We start from the raw sequence: 20,969 nt of genomic DNA on the forward strand, positions 1-20,969 counted from the left end.
AAAAAAGCAACGCATCCTCCAAATCACTACACATATGTCATCAAGATTTACACCATGATGTATATGATGGAATATGATCGCAAACGATAAATGTTTTAATGTTGTCATATAATAAAATTCTCAAACCTGAAACTGGGTTTTAAATGTTTACAAAACTTAGCACCAGAGATTTTATGCAAATTTTCCATGAGACAAAATAGGTGCAGCCGGTAGTAGCCTAACTGTAAAATCGCACGTCCAAAGACCTCCATGGGGCAGTCAACTTAACACAAGACATAAAAACTTTTAACAGAAGCATCAAAGGCTGGCTAAAGCAAAATCAGAGATGGGAGCATTTTTAACAATTCTGATTTTACTATAATTCTATGTAACCTTGATGTAATTTGTTTTGAAGTTTGTGGATACTGTTGGAACCTGTAAATTTCCCTATGGATGAATAAAGTATCTATCTATCTATCTATCTATCTATCTATCTATCTATCTATCTATCTATCTATCTATCTATCTATCTATCTATCTATCTATCTATCTATCTATCTATATTTACCATATACTGGAAATGGAAAAAATTATTAGACCACCCTTGTTTTCTTCAATTTCTTGTTCATTTTAATACCTGGTACAACTAACGGTACATTTGTTTGGATAAATATAATGATAACAATAAAAATAACTCATAGTACTTTAATTTCACATCTGATATCTAGCCATTTTCCATAGTTTTCTTGATAATAACCAAAATCACTTCAGTTCTTACATCAATAGCTATGGCATTGTACTGACAAAAACAGTGCTTTTAGGCATTCCATGTTTTCTTTTCTGTCTGTTTTAGTCACAGGATACACACAGGAGTTAGTACTTGATTGCATAACCATTGTTTTTGATGACTTTCGATGGTCTAATCATTTTTTCTGCGACTGTATATGTGTCAAGTCACGCGCCTGTTGACTTTGAATCAGAAAATTAGAATTGAGATAATGATTTCAAACTTTTTGTAGTTCAATCATCTTAAGTTTCTAAATCCATTAAAATTTTTTGCCAAAAACGGATTTTCAAGAAAATTACGGAACTTTTTACATGACCTAAATTCAGTCCCTCGGAAAGTTCTCTAAGAATGAATAATAACATAACTTATCATTGCTATAATTTGAAATCTCAATCATATATTTCTATTTTCAGTATAGTTTTATGACCTTTTACACACCCTTTTATCATTATAAAAATCATTTTGTCTGAAAAATTGGTGTGAATTGCTTTTTTAAGCATTTTAATATCAGATGGTGCTGGTTATGTAGGGAATTTCATTTTTCTCATAAAACATGTTTTTTTTTAAATTACTCATTAATCAAATGAGCTAAACCAATGGAAAATTCTGAAAGAAAGCATTTAACCCTCTGCTTAAGCATGGCTTCATTGGAATTTAACATTATTTTGTCACTAATCTAAAAAAAAAGATTAATTATATATATTTTTTTTTACATTTGTGATTGTAGCATGTCATTTTATGCAACCTTAAATGTTCTTTCTTTCTTTCTTTCTTTCTTTCTTTCTTTCTGTCTTTCTTTCTTTCTTTCTTTCCTCTACTAAAAGGAGATGGAGACTAGGAATAGCTCTAATCTCTTCATGTGAAGCATCAGTTACTACAGCTTGTTTGTAACAGGTTGAAGTTATACTATATAACTTGCATTAACCCTATCAAAAAAACTTTATACAGTCTATGTTCATAAACAGGTCATAGAACTTGCCCCAGTATTTCCATGACAACCTCACATTGCTGATAGAAGCCCTTTGATATTCCAAAGCGGTACTCCACCAGCTCCTTACTCAAACATTCGATTTACACTAGTTCAGAGCGAGCGTATTTACCAACATCCTCAACTACTTGTCGCAGCTAAAAACATTTGCTTCAGTGAAGTCTGCTGAGTGGGCAGTTCACACCTAGAACCTTGGCCTCTGAAGTGCTATCACCTAACTTCCTGTTATCTCATTTTCACTCTCACACTTGACTGGCACCTTGGACGGCAAATAAACAACTTTTGGTCCCACCTTCTAAAAAAACACATGGCAGGAACAGCTTTAGGGCTGAGTCAACCTCTTTTTACATCACTGCCTACTGACCTACTAACACAAAATAAAATACATCCGAACACGAGCGCAGTTGGTGATACAAATTACATGAAAAATCACTACTACAGCCACAGAATCAGGCTCTGAATAATTTTAATTTATCAACTAAAGTGTCTTTCAGGTGTCAAACTGAAATATCACACCAAACAATACAGACAACCTTAATCATATCAAATATACCTTCCTCAGTCGTCTCCAGTTCGCAGCCAGGTGGCACTATTTTACATTTTCAGATGCATAGATACAGGCAGATGTAGTCAAACCCAGAGACCACTTACTCACCAATCAAAGAAGCTCTTGTATTCTGCAGCCCCTCATCACACCCAAGTGCTCTCTGCCTCTTTTTCGCTCTCACTTTCTTTGTGCCCTTTCTCCTACTTCTTCATTTTCGGAGCTTATCCTCCTTACCCAAACACATTCCTCCCTCGCTCCTCTTTCTGCTCAGTCCTTTTCAAACTTGCAGTCCCCTTTTACTCCTTCCAAGCCACTCCTACTTTCTCTTTAATTTTCTGCTACCATGTCTTCACTTCTCTCCCCCCTCCCACTTCATCCAGAGTCACCCAAATTCAGCTTTTCCACCCCTGCGAGACCGTGCTGCATCAAGTAAGATCGCATTGTAGCGTTATGCTCCTAAGTAAATATTCTCAGGCGACTGCAAGTAACTGTAGGTCTGTTTGTTTTAAAGGTGTCCACACCAGATAAAAAAAGCTTGTGGATCAAGGTGACAGACAAACAGTTCATATAAGGAAATAGGAGTAAAAAAGGAGTCACATTACAGGGGCTGAATAAAAATAACTCATAGTACTTTAATTTCACATCTGATATCTAGCCATTTTCCATAGTTTTCTTGATAATAACCAAAATCACTTCAGTTCTTACATCAGGTGTCCACACCAGATAAAAAAAACCTTGTGGATCAAGGTGACAGGCAAACAGTTCATATAAGGAAATAGGAGTAAAAAAGGAGTCACATTACAGGGGCTGATTAAGACTGGGAGAATGTGGATGAATCTGGGTATCTATCCTGTACACACTACCATTATTAACCCTTTCATGCACACTGGTCACTACAGTGGACAGCTGTTCAAAAGTGTTCTCTTGTATATTCATGGATTTTGTTGTTTTAGTTCCTTATCAGCCAACACAGTGGACGCTTACGCATCATCCCATACACTGCAATTCATACCATTACTGTAACTTTGCTGTTCTACATAAACCTGATCTGCAGTAAGATGTTTGAGAGTAAAAAAAAAAGCTAATTGTTATTAGACTGTAATTAACAGGGTTTTTTTTTTTTTTTTTTTGCATATTATGTCCATGCAGGTATGTTAAAATGTGAGAAAACATCAGATTAGGAGCATTAAAAATGCTTTTATTTCATAGTTTTCACACAGTATATCAATAAATACATGTTTCTTTGGTTCCAAAACTAAATGCATGGTGTCCAGCTGAGTGGACATTTTTGTAACTCCATAAAAATAGGCTAACAAAAATCAATAGAATTATTATTTTTATGCCTAAAGAGGGATAAAAACACTCAGGATATTTACAGGTACGGCATCGAGTTAATGCGATTATGGCTGAGGGATCGGGAAAACAAGACAGTGGGATACTGAAGACCTTTGTGACAGCTTATAAATCAGGAAGTGGACGTGGGTTGATATCTAGATTATATAAAAATTTCCAAGACTCCCAAAATTCAAACACCCTACATATTAAAAATAAATGGGAAAGAGAAGGAGGAATGGTGGTATCTGATGAAGACTGGGAGAATACCTGTACAATACAATGGAAAACAACATATTCACACAGCTGGAGGGAATTTGGGTGGAAAAGTATAATGAGATTTTTTATTACCCCTGTTCAAAAAAAACATCAAGGTGTGGGGGCGAATTGTTGGAGGTCATGTGGTTCAACTATAGCCAATCATCACCATGTAAGTAAGTAAGTAAATTTTATTTATAGAGCACTTTTCACAGACAGAGTCACAAAGTGCTTTATCAATTCAAATCAGAATCAAATTAAGTTTACAGAGACCCAACAGAATCCTTCAGGAGCAAACACTTGTGATTGGTGACAGTGGCGAGGAAAAACTTCCCTTTAACGGGCAGAAACCTCGAGCAGACCCAGACTCCTGAAGGATGGCTGTCTGCCTTGACCAGTTGGGGTTAAAGAGAGAGAGAGAGAGTAAAGGAGGAGAAAAGAGAGAGCGATAGAGATATAGAGAGACTGGGGGGGGGGGATGACACATGGAGTACGTTATGATGAATACATAGAGTGTAATCAGTCTGTGGTGGTCCTGGGTCAGGTGGGAGACTAAAAAGCCTTTTTGAACAGGAGGGTTTTGAGGTGTTTCTTAAAGCTCTCTACAGAGTCCATGGACCGTAGGTGTAGAGGCAGGTCATTCCATAGACGTGGTGCCACAGCTTTAAAAGACCTGTCACCGTGTGTGCTAAAACAGGTCCGTGGAACCATCAGCAGGTGCTGTCCTGAAGACCTCAAGCTACGAGTCGAGCTGTAGGGCTGGATCAGAGAAGCAATGTATGCAGGGGCCTGGCCATGTAGGGCCCGGAAAGTTAGCACAAGAATTTTGAAATGAAGACAATATAGAACAGGGAGCCAGTGGAGAGATTTAAGGATGGGAGTGATGTGGGTTCTACTGTTTGTGCGGGTCAGAAGCCTGGCAGCAGAGTTCTGGACAAACTGTAGACGGGCCAGCTCCTTCTTGTTTAAGCATGTATTCTGGAGCTGCCCCAAAATAATCATTTTTTGGCGAGAAATTCATAAGAGTTTAGAAACTGTTTTTCATACCAATGTATCATTTGAATTTTTGACAATGTACTTGGGGGTGGGAATGAATGCTAAAACTGAAGAAGACAAATACCTAATGACAATATTACTGGTTGGAGGGAAGAGGGCCCTGACCAGGAAATGGTTAAAACCAGATGCTCCAACACTGTATGATTGGTATAAAATTATATATGATATTTATTTTATGGAAAGACTAACATTCTCATTAAAAATGCAAATGGAAAAGTTTTTGAGACTGTGGGCTAAATGGATTAGATACATTAGACCCAGGAGACCAGATTTGCTATAACTTAGTGAAATATCATGTGGATTGTATTGTGTGTGGATCTTTAAGGATGGATGAGTGGAAATGACAGCCATTGTTCAACTGTTCAGTAGTATATAAACCTGTTTAAAATACGGTGGAAAATGTAAGGGAGAGCAGGGGTTGAAAGATCATCGCTGTTGAAACATGTCTTGTGTTTTTTTTTTGTTTTTTTTTTCTAGTGTGTACCACAGAGATCTTGTAAAATGCTGGACTTTGTATGACCTCCCTGATAAAAATAAAATTATTAAAAAAAAAACACTCAGGAAAAAAATCGTGATTAAGGTTCTCATAATTCATGCATGAAAGGGTTAAAGCCAAATGTGGTGCATTTTGGGTGCTCTCTGTGCAAATATGCTTAATTCAATTCAGTTCGGAGCGTACTTTCACCTTTTGGATCTCTTCCAAATGGGTACTTTGTATCTACATACATGAAAAATGTGCCTAAATTCACTGGTAAAAAGACCACTGTTTATGTCTGCATGTGTTTTACTTTCCACTTGACCAAACAGATAAGACAGGGACTGTGGAAGGCGATTGGTACCTTAGTTTTTGCACTGACTTTACTGTTGTTGTTTTTTTGTTACTTTATTTTTATTGTTTGAATTTTGTACAGTACAACCATAAGGGGCATTTGGGATACACTGACCATAAAAAACCTTTGTGATTAACAATTGATTTTAATAATGTGGCACTGAAATGAAAATTTTCCATTTCTCCCATTTATCATGATACTGCTCTTCTTGAGTCCTCAATCTATGAGTCAGAATGTCCATCTCAAATATTCCATTTGTAGTAGAAGAAGTACTAGTTTATTTTGAGCACATAGAATCATCAGATAACAAAGAATCATACAACATGGTCAAAAAAGTAAATAAATACAATTTCTCTGCGCTCGAAAAGGAGTGAGAAGAAGTATAACTTATTGACTCCCACCCCCTTTTTACAAACTAATAATCAAACTAGATCTGCTTCCTTTGCTTTAACACACATTTTCCTCTGTATATTTTTTACAATAACACAAAACATCCATACAAACCATTCATATACACTTTTTTAGTCACCTCACACAATCAGATTTACATAATCAACCGTTTTTAATATAAACTAATATTTACATGCACTTTAAATATTTACTCCAAATACAATGATCGATAAATATGATAATATCTTCTTATCATGGTAACTAATTAACTACAATAATATCTTATTTTGTGCGTACTTCTATAATGTTCTATATTTTGTTATTATAGTGGATTTATACATCATTCACAATTTGTAGCCAGTCGTTAGTTGTAGGTGGTTCTAATCTGCACCTTTTTTTTTTGGTAATAGCCTTTTTACAGGCTGCTAATAGTATTTTAAACCATCATTTTTGATTACATTATTACCAGTAATATATCCAAAATACATTGCATAACCCAATATCTTGACAACTGTTGAATATACATTATCCCAAAATGATGCAAGTTTAGGACATAACCAAAAGACATGTACATGACAGCAGTCATTTTAGTCATTTTATGAGATTTTTTTTTTATATTAGCAGAACCAACAGGGTCTTTTAGTCTTTTAGCCTGCATTGGTATTTATTGATTGTTTATTGTTGATTATTTAATGTATTTATTCGTGGCTGCTTCCACTGATCTTGTATTTGTACACTGATTTATGTTTGTCACATTGCGCTTTGGATATTGGCTGATGTCTGTGGTAAGCTGCAAATGAATTGCCCGTATGGGATAAATAAAGTTTTCTGAATCTGAATTTGAATCTGAACAGGATTTACATTGACATCTCCACATTCTCTCCAACAAGGTTGAACTCTGGACACATATGAAGCTGTAATTTTAGGAGTTATGAAAAATGTAATTATATTTTTCCAGCAATGTTCTGTTAATACTGATTTTAATGCTTAATGCTGACCATTAGTTTTCTTTTCTTGGCTTCTCACAACTGTTAGTTTGCAAGACACCTGTGTCCTTCAAAACATGAATGTTTCTCTCAGTCAGCTTCTCAATTCTGCATATTGTAAGCTACTTGATCTCTAAACATAGCACAACGTACAGTTTGACCTTTTAGCCCATAGCAGAGCATGAGCTCTCTCAGTTCTGGAATTCAACAAAGAGTTACTTTCCAAACTTCCCAGAATGACTCCAAGGTCTTACATTCTGTCCTGTGTCCATCTGACATTCTTTCTTTTACTTTCAACAGTATCATACGTCATATTTTATATTAACCAATCCCATGTAAGCTTAGCACAGCCTCTATAAGTTAGACTGATTTTCTGTATTAGGTAGAACTGACTCTTGAGAGAGGGCGAAGCTTCGTTTGTCAGTTTTCTCATTTGTGCACAAATAAACGGATTGCCTGATTGAAGCAAATCCATTCTCCACGAAGTCTTTGTTGTTTTCCAACCATCACAGTTCCCTCCATATTCTTGAAGAAGTGGTTGATTGTTGAGTTCTCCAGACATTGACCCATTCCTCCTCTGAGACAGCAATTCCGAGTTCTTTTTCCCATTTCTGTTTCACATCTAAAGTGTTACAACCTCTCCTCCTCATTAAATGTTTGTAAAGAGAAGATTTAATTTTGTTTTAACGTCTTGTTGACGTTCAAAGCATGGAAAACTAACTACTGTATCTATGAAAGGTTTAGTGTGTCGCACTCCATCATTTTTTGATTCATTCATTCTCGATACACTGCAAAAATCTAAGTCTTACCAAGAGTATTTTTCTCATTTCTAGTCAAAATATCTCATCACACTTATAACTTACAACTTATTTTTAGACAATAGATGTTAAAATCTCATTTCAAGAAATCTTACCACGATAATTTTCCCTTGTTCAATTTGCAGATTAGTTTTTGCTTAATATAAGATTTTTTTGCTTAATTCAAGCAAAAAAAATCTCCCAATGGAACAAGTGAACATTATCTTGGTAAAATTTCTTGAAATAAGATTTTCAAGATCTATTGTCTAAAAATAAGTTGTTATATCTCACTGAAAAGTTACTTTTTAGGTGATTATGTCTTATTTTAAGTGTGATGAGATATTTTGACTTGAAATGAGAGAAATACACTTGGTAAGATTTGGATTTTTGCAGTGTACAACAATAGTGTGTTGTGCTTTTATACTGTGTCAAACTGTGTCTTGGGCTATAACTGAAGTTTTTTTTAGTATCCTATGAAGTATTTGTATATTCATCTGTGGTTGAATATTTGTTAATCCATCAACAAATACTTACAACTGTGATGTTCTGTGTTACCAACTACTGACAACCCAGTTTGATATTAATTGTACTGATCAACAGTTATTGTTGCGATTGTTGGGGGGTGACATATGGAATAAAAAAATAAGTTATGTGTAGTTTTGGCAGGTGCGTACTTCAACTATTTTAAGACTAGATCTCTAAGATTTTAGGTTTTAATATTACAGCTGATAATCTGAGACAAATACTTTCTGCCATCCTTAACCTCGAGACCCAGGAATGTATTTTTATCCTATGATGGGACAAGAGTTTAAAAAAAAAAAACTGCAAAGGACATTACATAAAAAATTAATAATGTATCTGATAAAACTGTTGCATTTTGCTGTTCCAAGTGTCCAATCAAGATAATTTTTGAATGTAAAAAAGCCTAAAATTTTGCTTTCCTGGGTCTCAGCAGGTTAAAGAAATCTGCATCTGCTTTAACCCTTTCATGCATGAATTATGAGAACCTTAATCATGAAAAAAAAAATGCAGTTGACAGCTTTTTATGCACCAATTTTTGCATGTACTGCAAAAATGTCCACTCAAATGGATACGATGCGTTTAATTTTTGAAGCAAAGAAACGTGTACTTACTGATAAACAGTGAAAACTATGAAATATAAAGACTTTTAATACTGCTAATCTGATGTTTTCTCCTATTTAAACATACTCTAATACTAGTTATTACTCACTTCATTGAAATAATATACAAAAAACCCATTTTGTTAAAGAAAAAATGATAATTACAGTCTAATAACGATTGATTTACACTCAAACATGTTACTGCAGATCAGGTTTTTTAAGAACAGCAAAGTTACATATGCATGAGCGTCCACTGTGTTGGCTGATATGGAACTAAAACAGCAAAACCCATGAATGTATAAGAGAACAGCTGGAGAAGAACTGTCCACTGGAGCATGAAAGGGTTAATAAAGTTGTAGTTTTGTGTTCGTCCTAGAGACTCCAATCCAAAACACTAATTTTGCCGTCCATTTTTTCACCTGTCTTTACATTCTCCTCTGTCCTCCTTGATCTTTGGTCCCATCTGCTTACCTGTAAAGCTACTGTTCATGTCAGGGAGGTCCTCGTCGTCCTCCTGCTGCTGCTCTCCAGGCCCTATTCCAGCATTGTGCATGTCATTGTAGGACTTGGTGCGTCGGGGAGTGGAGTGCTGCGAGCCCGGCAGGCTACCGCTGAGCCCGTCTGGCAGTGGGGCATCACCGCCGCTACCACTACTGCTAATCACTTTCCCACCGGGGGGCTGCACCGGTGGCTTTGGCGTCCCATAATAGTTACCTAGGCAACAAAGAAAAAAGGCAGGGAGGGGTCGGATTAAAACGGAGGGAGAAAAGAGGGCTGTTTTAGAAGGAGGGCCAGAGAGGAGGGGTTAAAAGGTTGTGTGTGCAGGGGGGTGTGGTGGTGGTGGTGGTGGTGGGGGGGGGTTTAGTCGCAGCCTTTGTATGTAAATGAAGATGGACTCAGTCTGTGGAAGAATGTGACATCTGCATATAAAGAGATAACCTACATTTCTGTCTAATTTGGCTCTAACAGTAATAAAGAAAACTCTTATCTCAATAACCAGTTCATGTATCATACAGGGTGTTTGCTCTTTATCCAAATAAAAAATTCCAAACTTTTTCAAAACTGCTATTTTTTTCCACAAGACCTTGACTTTCTGTACTTTTATACTTGCGTGTCTAGATTTTTTGGTTAAGATTGTACCTGTTGTGTGTCGTAGTAGAGTTTATTTTAATAAATGTATGAATGAATGAATGCATAATTCACAGAAAATGATGTTTTACTGACAGAAATGTTTTCAAAACATATGAAAATGGCAAAAGTGCATGGATATCACACAAAGAAGTTTCACTAGAATCACCCCAGTACCGACCGGTTAGTGAAATCATAGCAAGTTTTTTAAATGTTTTATACGTGTTATAACTTATACTTCCTCCCACTCCTTTTTCATGTTTTTTTTTTTTTTTTTGATAATTTTTTATTTTGGAATAGCTGTTTATATTACAGACCATAACATGTATAATATTAAGAGCAGTTTTAGACCCACTGCCATGCACATATTTTATAAATTTCAGTAACTATATACATATTGGGAGAGAAAACGTGTACAAATTGACAAAAGAAATAAAATCAAGTAAAAGGGATTAGATGAGGTTAGAAACTATAATAAATGCAAAACAATGAGAATAAGGTAAAGTCAAAGTTACAGTTCAGGCTTCCACAAAATCTGGTTGTAAAGGCTGAATATACTTGACCCATTTAATCCAGAGTTTCATAAAAACAGTTTTCTTAAGATGAAGAGAAAAAGTAATCCTTTCTGTTAAATAAATGTCATTCATTATATCTCTCCACTCCTGTATGATGGGGAGTTCAGGAAGCAAACAACGTCTGGTGAGTGCTTTTTTACAGGCCACTATCAAGACAGTAAACAAATATTCATCAGATCGCACCATCGCTAAAATCAGCATTCCCTAGAAATAATGTAAGGAATGAATTGTTTTCATGTTTTCTTGCAATCTGTTTTTTTCTAAGGACTAAAGTAGGATTACGTTTTGTTGCATGTTTGAAATTAACTGAAACTAACTAATATGCTTTCCTCATGTATTTCTTATCTTACAACAGGGGTCTCAAACATGCGACCCTGGAGCCAAAACCGGGTCGCCAATAGGTCTAATCTGGCCTGCGAGATGAGTCAAAGTGTCAAACTCATTTTAGTTCAGGTTCCACATACAGACCAATATGAGCTTAAGTAAAACAATAACATAATAGCCTATAATTTCTAGGTTCTAGGTTCAACTGGACTAGTTTTGCTCTTTTGAAGCAAAACTAGTCCAGTGGAACCTTGACGAACTACGACCTGGGCAAATGACAAACTGAATGAGAAATTGTTCTCATTTTAGTTCCAAATTTTTAACAATATTATGCTTGTTACCAAATGTTTGTGTAACATTGTGTGTAATGCATATGTATAAATGATAAACTGAGGCATAATATTGTTAAAACTGCACTTATTTTTGTTACAAATGTCAGTTTTTTCAGGTTATTCATGTTTTATGTTAAAGGATAGTTTATAAATGTAAATACTTTCATAATTTAATGTTTTTATTGCACTAAAACAAAGAGAAAAAATTGTCATTATTTATAGGTTATGATGCTATTACTTCATTGGTCCGGCCCACTTGAGATCCAATTGGGCTGAATGTGGCCGTTGGAAAAAATGAGTTTGACACCCCTGTCTTACAAGATTATGCACCTTTGAGCATACTCTAAAATGTAACTATAAGACACGTTTTTCCATACTTTAAGATTTTCACACAAAACTCCAAACTTTTCAAGGTCTAGAAAACAACGTTTCAAAATTCCATACTTTTTAAGACTTTTAAGACCTGCACATGCACCCTGATCATAGAACTTTACACTTTTAACCCATATTTTGGGAGTTAAAAGTGATCCACTGTGATGCACAAGCTACCAGGAAAAGCATTAAAGAAAATATGATACAGTTGTTTAGATGATTCTTGCAACTATACAGAACGACGACAAACATCTTCGAGATACTAGAAACTTAGATGAGTTTTAACTTCTTAAAATTATTTGTGTAAAGAAATTTGGTGAAGCAGTACCAGTGATACAAGTCAGATAAAATAATCATTTTTCAAAAGAATATGAATATGCAAAACTTTTTAGCAAAGTGAGTCATTTTCATCCAAAGTGAGACCAGTTAGACTTAAAGTGATAACTGACTGAAGATCACACCATAAGCCAACTTCTTAATGAGACGGAGTACTCTTAGCATCCACAGCATTAAAGCAACTGACAGAAAAAGAGGCAAAAATATTGTTAAAAGACAAATTGGCAAACTTTATTGTATGAGAAAGTGGTAGTTTTTGATGCCAAAAGCCAGGCTGATTATGGTCCGAACAGAGACCTAAGTTTCCCACATTTAAAGACAAACTGTGGAAAACTCAGGAAGTGGGTATATGCCAATATTGCCTTTAACTACACAAATATTGAAATGTGACTTGAAATGTGGCCGATCTTAATTAGCAAATATAACTATGAGTCCAAATTTGCCTCATACATGAGGGGAAGAATTTACAGTTTAGTGACTCCAGTGTTTTAAAGCAGGTTAATGCAGGAGCCCTTTCAGTGAAATGAGGATTGTTTTTAACACTTTTTATTCTCTGTAGCCATTACTGAAAGTCGGCAAAGTAGTTGTCATTCTTGAGTCCATGGGTCTGTTCAGTTTTCCAAGTTGAAGATAAAGGACTGTTGTAACAGGGGGATGCATTGTTATGGAACACTGAACAAGCTAAACAGTCAAAGCAGACACTTAATTAAACATTATCTGACTAAATGGAGGTGGTGAATGGGCTTGTTGTTTACAATCCTGTCAGCGTTGTCACTATCGCATTTGTTTTATCGACCAACTGAGTATATGACATGTGCCATGGATTGCATTGAATAAAATGCACTTATTAACGTTGGAGTCAATATCTGGTACATGAAAATATACTTGGAAGAGTTAAGTGCATACGAAAAAATGACTTTTACGTATTCCTAAAATAGTTTTTGCTTAATATTTCTTCATCTTCAGAGCTCAATAGGATATTTTGTGCAGAGATGAGTGAACTTTATCAGAATTAGATGAATCTGAGTTCAACTCTTACTCTATCTGTGATTAGGTTTATTCAGATACAGCTACTGTCCTCATCCATGTCAGTCATACTTCAGTGTTTAGTTACTGTTTTTGTCCAGTTCAGTTTTTTACATGTGATATAAACCAGGGTTTCTGCAGGTATCAGCAAATCTAATTTAATGCTTTTTTATATACATAATTTTTTTTTTTTTTTCATTTGGAGAGATACTTTACAACAGACATCCATGCACATTTGTATACCATGTCTGAAAAATCAACAATGGTAAAACATGAAATTTAACATACACATGTTCCACACAAGTTCTGTTTAGAGAAAAAACACAAACATAAAAAAACAGACATCTGTAGTAAGTCTTCCCCTTTTCTTATATATATATATATATATATATATATATATATATATATATAAATATATGTATGTATTTTGTTAAACATAGCTTAGAACAAAAAGATGACACATTTTTCCCTCATTTCCATTATTCCAAAAACCACACTAGTTTCAGCTCCAGTACATTCAACCAGTTCAATTATAACTTGTCATTTCCAGTTAAATTAAATCTGGCCTCAAAGGGGGGGATATATACAATCCATTTTGACCACATTTCCATAAATTTATCCTGTTTTACTTTTAATGAAAAAGACAGTTTCTCCATTACATAGATTTCATAGATTGCTTTTAACCAGTCTTCGTGTTGTGGTGCATCTGGTTGTAAATGTAATGCTTTTTAATGCCCTTTTCAATGCCACTTTAAACAAATGTAATGCACATGTCCAACTGCAGATACAGTTTTATATATAGTTTTATGACGATTTACCGTTGACAGACTTTAAGTATTTTCTGAATAGCTCCTCCTCCAATCACTTGTGTTGAAACTTGCATTTTCCCATTTTTCCCACATTTGCTCATATTCCCTTCGCTCTTTTGCCACAGCATGAGCACGCTCACAGCACACTGCATTCCAAGCATCTGGTGTTGTGACTTTGTGTATCAGCCATAAACAATAGCCAATTAAAGGGTTCCGCCTGTCAATCATCACATTATACTTCCGATCAAAATTATTAAATGTTTATAAAATCAAAATAAATCATGAATAACAATGTTTTTTTGCTCCATCAAGTGTATTTTATTTTTTAAAGCCTCTGGACATCAAATTTAATGCTTTTTTTTTTTTTTAAACAATTTTTTTATTAGGACACATATCCTCTCAGCACAGGCATAAGCATATGTCCAATTTTCCAGTTTTCCAAAAAAACAGCTAATAACAAAACAAAAAATACATTAAGAAAAAAAAAAGGAGGAAAGTAGTACCCCCCCACACACAGTGGTCCACCTTCACTTAATTACTAGTGTTATAGCTATTCAATTCTGTTCTATTTTCTATAGATGTTTTATCAAAGTAAGAGAGGAAAGACTTCCATGAATTTACTGTTTTTTAATGCCATCTAAGGCTTTAATTTTCACAAAATCTATTTAATGACTTTTAATGCTTTTTAATGACCTGCATAAACCCTATAAACAGTCAAAATTCACAACATACACGTCCCAAATAATCTAAAAATGTAAAAATCTAAAAAATTCTATGTACTTGAATGTATACAAATGGAAAATCATTATCTATCTATCTATCTATCTATCTATCTATCTATCTATCTATCTATCTATCTATCTATCTATCTATCTATCTATCTATCTATCTATCTATCTATCTATCTATCTATCTATCTATCTATCTATCTATCTATCTATCTATCTACTTGAGCAGATTTCACCCATAACAAGTGAAAGGTATACAGGGTGGGGAAGCAAAATTTACAATATTTTGAGGCAGGGATTGAAAGACAGTGTATGACCAATTAGTTTATTGGAAGTCATGAGAATTTATTTGCCACAAGAAAATTGACATAATAGAAAATGTTTTTATTCTATGTGTCCTCCTTCTTTCTCAATAACTGCCTTCACACGCTTCCTGAAACTTGCGCAAGTGTTCCTCAAATATTCGGGTGACAACTTCTCCCATTCTTCTTTAATAGTATCTTTAAAAAAGTCGACATTGCTGTGTGATGTTCTATTGGTAGCATGTTCTAAAACACCCCAAATAGCAGAATCCAGAGGGTTTAGATCTGGGCTAGAAGGCGGCCATAAACATGATTCCCAAAAATTGCTGAAGTTGGATTTGTTGCTGTTGTCAACAAGTGTTTTGGTGTTCTTGTGTAAGATTTTAACTTCAAATCATATTTTACTGCATTTCTAACGGTCTTGTTGTCTACCTCGAGTTCAATTGCCATTTTTCTCATGGATTTGGTTGGATCCTTTAGGATTTTGGATTTGAGAGCTTTAATAAAAGCTTTGGTACGTTTTTTGTTGCTTCCTCCACTTCCAGACTTTCTTGTAATAGTTTTGCTCATAGTCATTCTCTTCTTTCCATTATAAACAGTCTTTATGGACACTCCAACTATTTTTGAAATCTCCTTTGGTGTGACGAGTGCATTCAGCAAATCACACACTCTTTGACGTTTGCTTTCCTGATTACTCATATGGGCAAAAGTTTCTGAAAAGGTATGGATAATAGTGTTAGGTACGATTATGACATCAATATATGTTTGGTTTCAAAACAATTGACGTAGTGCCTGCTGAGAAAAAACAACTAAATGTTCATTGTAAATTTTGCTTCCCCACCCTGTATATATTTGAGTACAAGCTGATACAAGATAAGTTACAACACCAACTGTGAATATGGACCCATATCACATACCACATACACATCTGTCACCTCTTGTTTTCTGCCTTTGGGGTGTGCTTTACAGCAGACATGTCAGGATGTAGACAGTGACCTTCTCAACTTTCAAACTAACCTCTTCATGCCTCTTTTATTCAGTTTGCTTTGACATCTTCTACTTCAGCTACTGATTCCAAATAGCTCTGAGAGCTGCTTTCACCATCCTCTGGAGAAAGGAGGCAAATATGTTACTGTGGGCGATCTGACCTATTTGTCCATTTATAGTGGACAGAGTAATGACACAAGCAGCAGGAAATCAGCAGCGAGAAAACACATCAATTTTCTTTCCAATTGACAAAGCCCATGTAGAGGTACACATTTCGGTATGATGTGTCTCATGTTGAAGTGACTCAGACTCAAAGGGACCGGCCGGGTTGACTAAAGGCTGTGGTGAACATGCTTTGAGGACTGGGGGCAGTGGCTCTGGAGGCTACCCCCCGCTGTGGCAGCAGGTGTGCCTGTTCAGAAGCATTCAGATTGGCCTGGATAGAGGTACAACATGCACGTTTACTGACAATGTACAGTGGGCTGGCTGGATGTACAGTGGCATGGAGTTTATCTTCAGCCACGACAGATGGAACACCTGTCCAGGTCTGGTTAACTGATCTGTAACAGTTTACCTGTGCTCAGTCTGCCAATGAATGACAAATGAGACAGTAATATCTGAGTTATACATAATGGCAGTCAAATCCAGTCAACTTGTGTTACTAAATGAATTTCCGGGCAAAAAATGTAAATAAAATTAAAATTCTGTTTGGTGCAACTTCAAATGTTTTATCATTGTCTTCGGGAAACAGATCTTTTATAGCCTTTGTCAGTTTGTTGGTGCAACGATTGATTCTTCTAAAATGGAAATCGGCCACTCCGCTGTCTCACTCTCATTGGGTCAGGGATGTACTTTGTTTTGCCAATTTGGAAAAAATCAGACACTTGTTGAAGGGCTCACAACAACAATTTTCTAAAATATGGGACCCTTTTTTTGGAATATGCTTGGAAGCTGGACTTCCCTGAAAACTGATTTTTTTTTTTTTTTACTTTTTTCTTCCAATCTTGTGTTAACAACCCAATACCGCTTCACTTGCAGTTTGTAATACATATATTATGTTTTGTATTGTTTTATATGTCTTTTTTACTTTTTTGTGTATGTTTTCTCTGTGTTATTTTATTTTAATAGCTTTACGGTGTTATTGATCCTTGAACATCCTTGTCGTGAGCTCCTGTCTGTGATTTTATGTTCTTTCTTAAATTATGTAAGAAAAGTTTAATAAAGAAATTGAAGGAAAAAAAAATTAAAATTTGGCAGGGGTGTAATGGTACATATATTCAGGGGCACCACTACCAATTCTGGGTCCCATGAAAGGTAAACGTTGTAGACCCTTTCATAAAATTCAGTATCTTGTCGATCTGTCGGAGAGGAGGGGGGCGGTCCATATATAACGTCACTTCCGCTAGCGTGAAAACGAAACTGAAACTTAACATGCTTTCAACTACAGCTGCACAATATATTGTTTGAGCATTGTCATCGCAATGTATGTGTGCGTAATAGTCACATCGCAGGTCCTGCAATGTAGGAGACAAATGTACACAATATGTTCTCAACTAATTTCAAGGGTATGTGACACACACTGCGCGCAGCAATCCACCAATCACAATCCTCAGCTTGCCGAAGCAGACCACGTCCCTGCACATGGAGCGAGTCGCTGGTGACAACATTGAAAAATGAGCAACAAACAAGACAAAATCACCAAAAATGAAGACTTGGTGCCAAAACGAAAAGCAACGTCAGTTATCTAAAATTATTTTGGCTACAAAAGAATGATACTGAAACACGTGTTCTGTGTCGATAGTGTCTTGCAATTGTTGCCACAACAAGAGGTAACCCAACTAATGTGCCTGACCATTGATGTCACCACCACACAGCTACTTCATATCGCAATATAAATCACAGGGTTAAAAAAAAAATCGCAATGTCAGTTTTTTCCAGTATCGTGCAGCCCTACTTTTAACATCCGACCCCCCGACTTCTACGCCTCTCTTATACAGCGGATCTTACACCAAATTTTCAAAACTTCTAACCTGTATCCACCGGACCCCCTCCACTGCTCTATGGGCCCCCCCACACATGCTGGGTCCCATGAATTTGTCATGTTTAGAATCAGAATCATTTTTATTCACCAAGTATGCAAACACATACAAGGAACTATTTGTTGGTAGATACTGTTTCTCTCATAAATTATAAAAACAAGATATAATAAAATTAAGAGAAGTAAAATAACTCTATATACATATAAACTCTAATCTACATAAAGACACAGTATCAGCTTATATACAGAATAGTTAATTGTTTTTGTGCAATTGTGGATATGAAGTGATAACTGTTCATTATTAAAGTGACAGAAAAGAACAAGGTATGGATGTTGTATGAGAGTCTAGTACAACACACAGTAAATAAAATAATTTCCAATTTAGACAGTCTGTAATGATGTGTTTAATACAGCGGTGTCAAACTCATTTTGGTTCAGGGGCCATGTTCAGCCCAATTTGATCTAAAGCAGGCCAGACCAGTAAAATAAAAACATAATAACCTATAAATAATGACAACTCCGAGTTTTTCCTCTTTACTTTAGTACAACCCCCCCCCCATTAAATTATGAAAATATTTACATTTTACAAAAAAGATGTGAATAACCTGAAAAAAAAAAGAAAAAAAGAAAAAATTGTGCGATTTTAACATTATGCCTCAACTTCTTATTTATACATGTACATTACACACAAGGTTACACAAACATTTGGTAACAAGCAGAATATTGTTAAAATTTTGGACTTTGGAACTAAAATAAGAACAATTTCTACAATATTACATCTCGGCATATTATTAACACAAATTACAGATCACAGTGGATCTACAAACGCACAGAACTTTTAGTAACAGGCAGAATATTGTTAAAATTGCACAATTCAAGTTATTCATATTTGTTTTTATTTATGAATTTGGATTTTATAGTGAAATTATAGTTTTATAAAGGTATATTTTCATAGTGTAATGTGATTTTTTTCACTTACATTTTTTTCCCACGTAGTTTTTAAGGAGAAAATTTGGAGTTGTCATTATTTATGGGTTATTATGTTATTATTTGACTTGAGAACACATTGGTGTGTATGTGGAACCTGAACTAAAAGGATTTTGACAGCCTTGACCGTTAATATCTTCAGTGTAATTTTTGCACTTTTACCGCGGGCCGGATTGTAACCTTTAGTGGGCCGGATTTGCATGTCTGACACCCCTGGTTTAATGCATACATTTATACGGCGATGATGATAAAAAAAAAATATGACTCATCAGTCAGCTCTACAATATACTAGTGCATCTTAGCTCAAGCTCAACTAGTTACACTATGTAGGGAAAATGGCGCAAAGGACAGCCACCTGCTTCTTTCACATCAGCTGTGCAGGACCTGGTATGTTGGGTATGATGGGTATGTTGGGTATGATGGGTTGGGTAGTATGTTGGTTTAGGAGTCTGTGTTGTAATGCTGTAGCTGACACTGGCTAGAAAAAAAAAAAGGCGCAGAAGAACTCAGATAGCTTTAAGATATTAGTTGAAAATCCAAGCTGAAACCTCTACATGGGACTCGGTATGCTATGGCTGTTATCATCGATGTAGGATAACCAAGACCATCACTTCCTTATATAGAGTAAGCTAATGTCAACAGACGATTGGGTCTCAACACATGATTTGGTTTGTGGAATGTGTGGAAGGAGCATCACACCTCTGCTTGTGCCCTGCAAAAAGGCTCCGATAATTCTTCAAGGAAAGTAATGTATTTAGTAGGAGTGCAAAAACATATTGCAATTATTTCATTTCATGATACTGTTTCGATATTAAAAAAAATACCGTATCAGTATTTTTAGGTGTTTATTCAAAGGCATACATGGCGGAGGTTAATTTTTGTTTATTGGATTTCTTTTTTTTTTATATTTTCTTCATTATCATTTAACTCTGTTTTGTTAATAAAGGTTATTTCAAGCATCCTAAAAGCACTTTTTACTGTCTGAAAGAGGCAAATGTAAAGAGGCAAAAATAATGTTATGGTGTTGGATGATTCAGGGACTGAACACTATACATTCATAACCCATAAAGACCCAAACAGCCTTTGATGACCAAACCCATATACTGATCTAAAATGTTTAATAACTTCTGAACCACTAATCCTATCAATCCATGTAAATAATTGGTGTAAAATACAGTTTGTCATCTTCTCATGGGCATCAGATATGACCCACTTGGACGTTCAGAGGCTCTGTAATGAACATGGAACACCGTCATCTTCTACAACATTAATTGGATCAATGACAGTGGATGGAGGCACTTTGTTTATGTTCAATTATTAATATCTTTGCTGAAAACATCACTTGTTCTTCAGTTTTGTCTGTTTTTCATACAATAATCCTCAACTTTAATCTTAGCTTTAATGAACATCTATATGATCAGTGAATTAAATATAGGAAAGTACCTGGTTTATACTGATAAAATACAAAGGATAATATTTTAAATAAATGATGACAAATCACATAAGAAAGGTTAGATATAGAATAAATTTCATTTGGGAACCGACTTAAAAGTAGCGCTGGGTCTTTCTGGGATAAATCTGAGCAGGGTCTTAAACTGTAATGTCTGTGAAACATAATTTAAGTTTGAAGATTTTACAGAGGAAAGTTTTACCATATAGCATTAGATCCTGTTCTGATCACATAAAAATATGTTTAGTATTTGTGCAAATTTCTGGTATATTTCAATTCTTCCAGGAAACAATCTTATGAAAAAAAAAAAAAAAAAAAGGAAACAAAAACAAGCTAAAAAAAATCACCTTCTTAACAGCATCGTGATATATTGTACTGCCAATACACACCCATGTTGTAAACAGTTCTACAAAACAGAGTTCTAAAGCTAAAAAATTAGCCTATTTGAGAAATGACAGGTGAAACTTTCGCTTGATCTAGCCCATCTGCAACTCTCTTTGTATC

At 35.3% G+C, this 20,969-nt stretch overlaps 1 protein-coding gene across 1 annotated transcript in view; it reads right to left on the reverse strand.

Moving 5' to 3' along the window:
• Positions 1–20,969, reverse strand: part of magi1b (membrane associated guanylate kinase, WW and PDZ domain containing 1b) — a 253,867-nt gene that overhangs the window by 62,770 nt on the left and 170,128 nt on the right. Inside the window, 1 exon segment of the mRNA XM_030134044.1 lies at positions 9,543–9,785. Coding sequence (XP_029989904.1) covers positions 9,543–9,785 — 243 coding nt within the window.

Source organism: Sphaeramia orbicularis, chromosome 5 (genome assembly GCF_902148855.1).
Source record: "Sphaeramia orbicularis chromosome 5, fSphaOr1.1, whole genome shotgun sequence".
Taxonomy (NCBI): Eukaryota; Metazoa; Chordata; class Actinopteri; order Kurtiformes; family Apogonidae; genus Sphaeramia; species Sphaeramia orbicularis.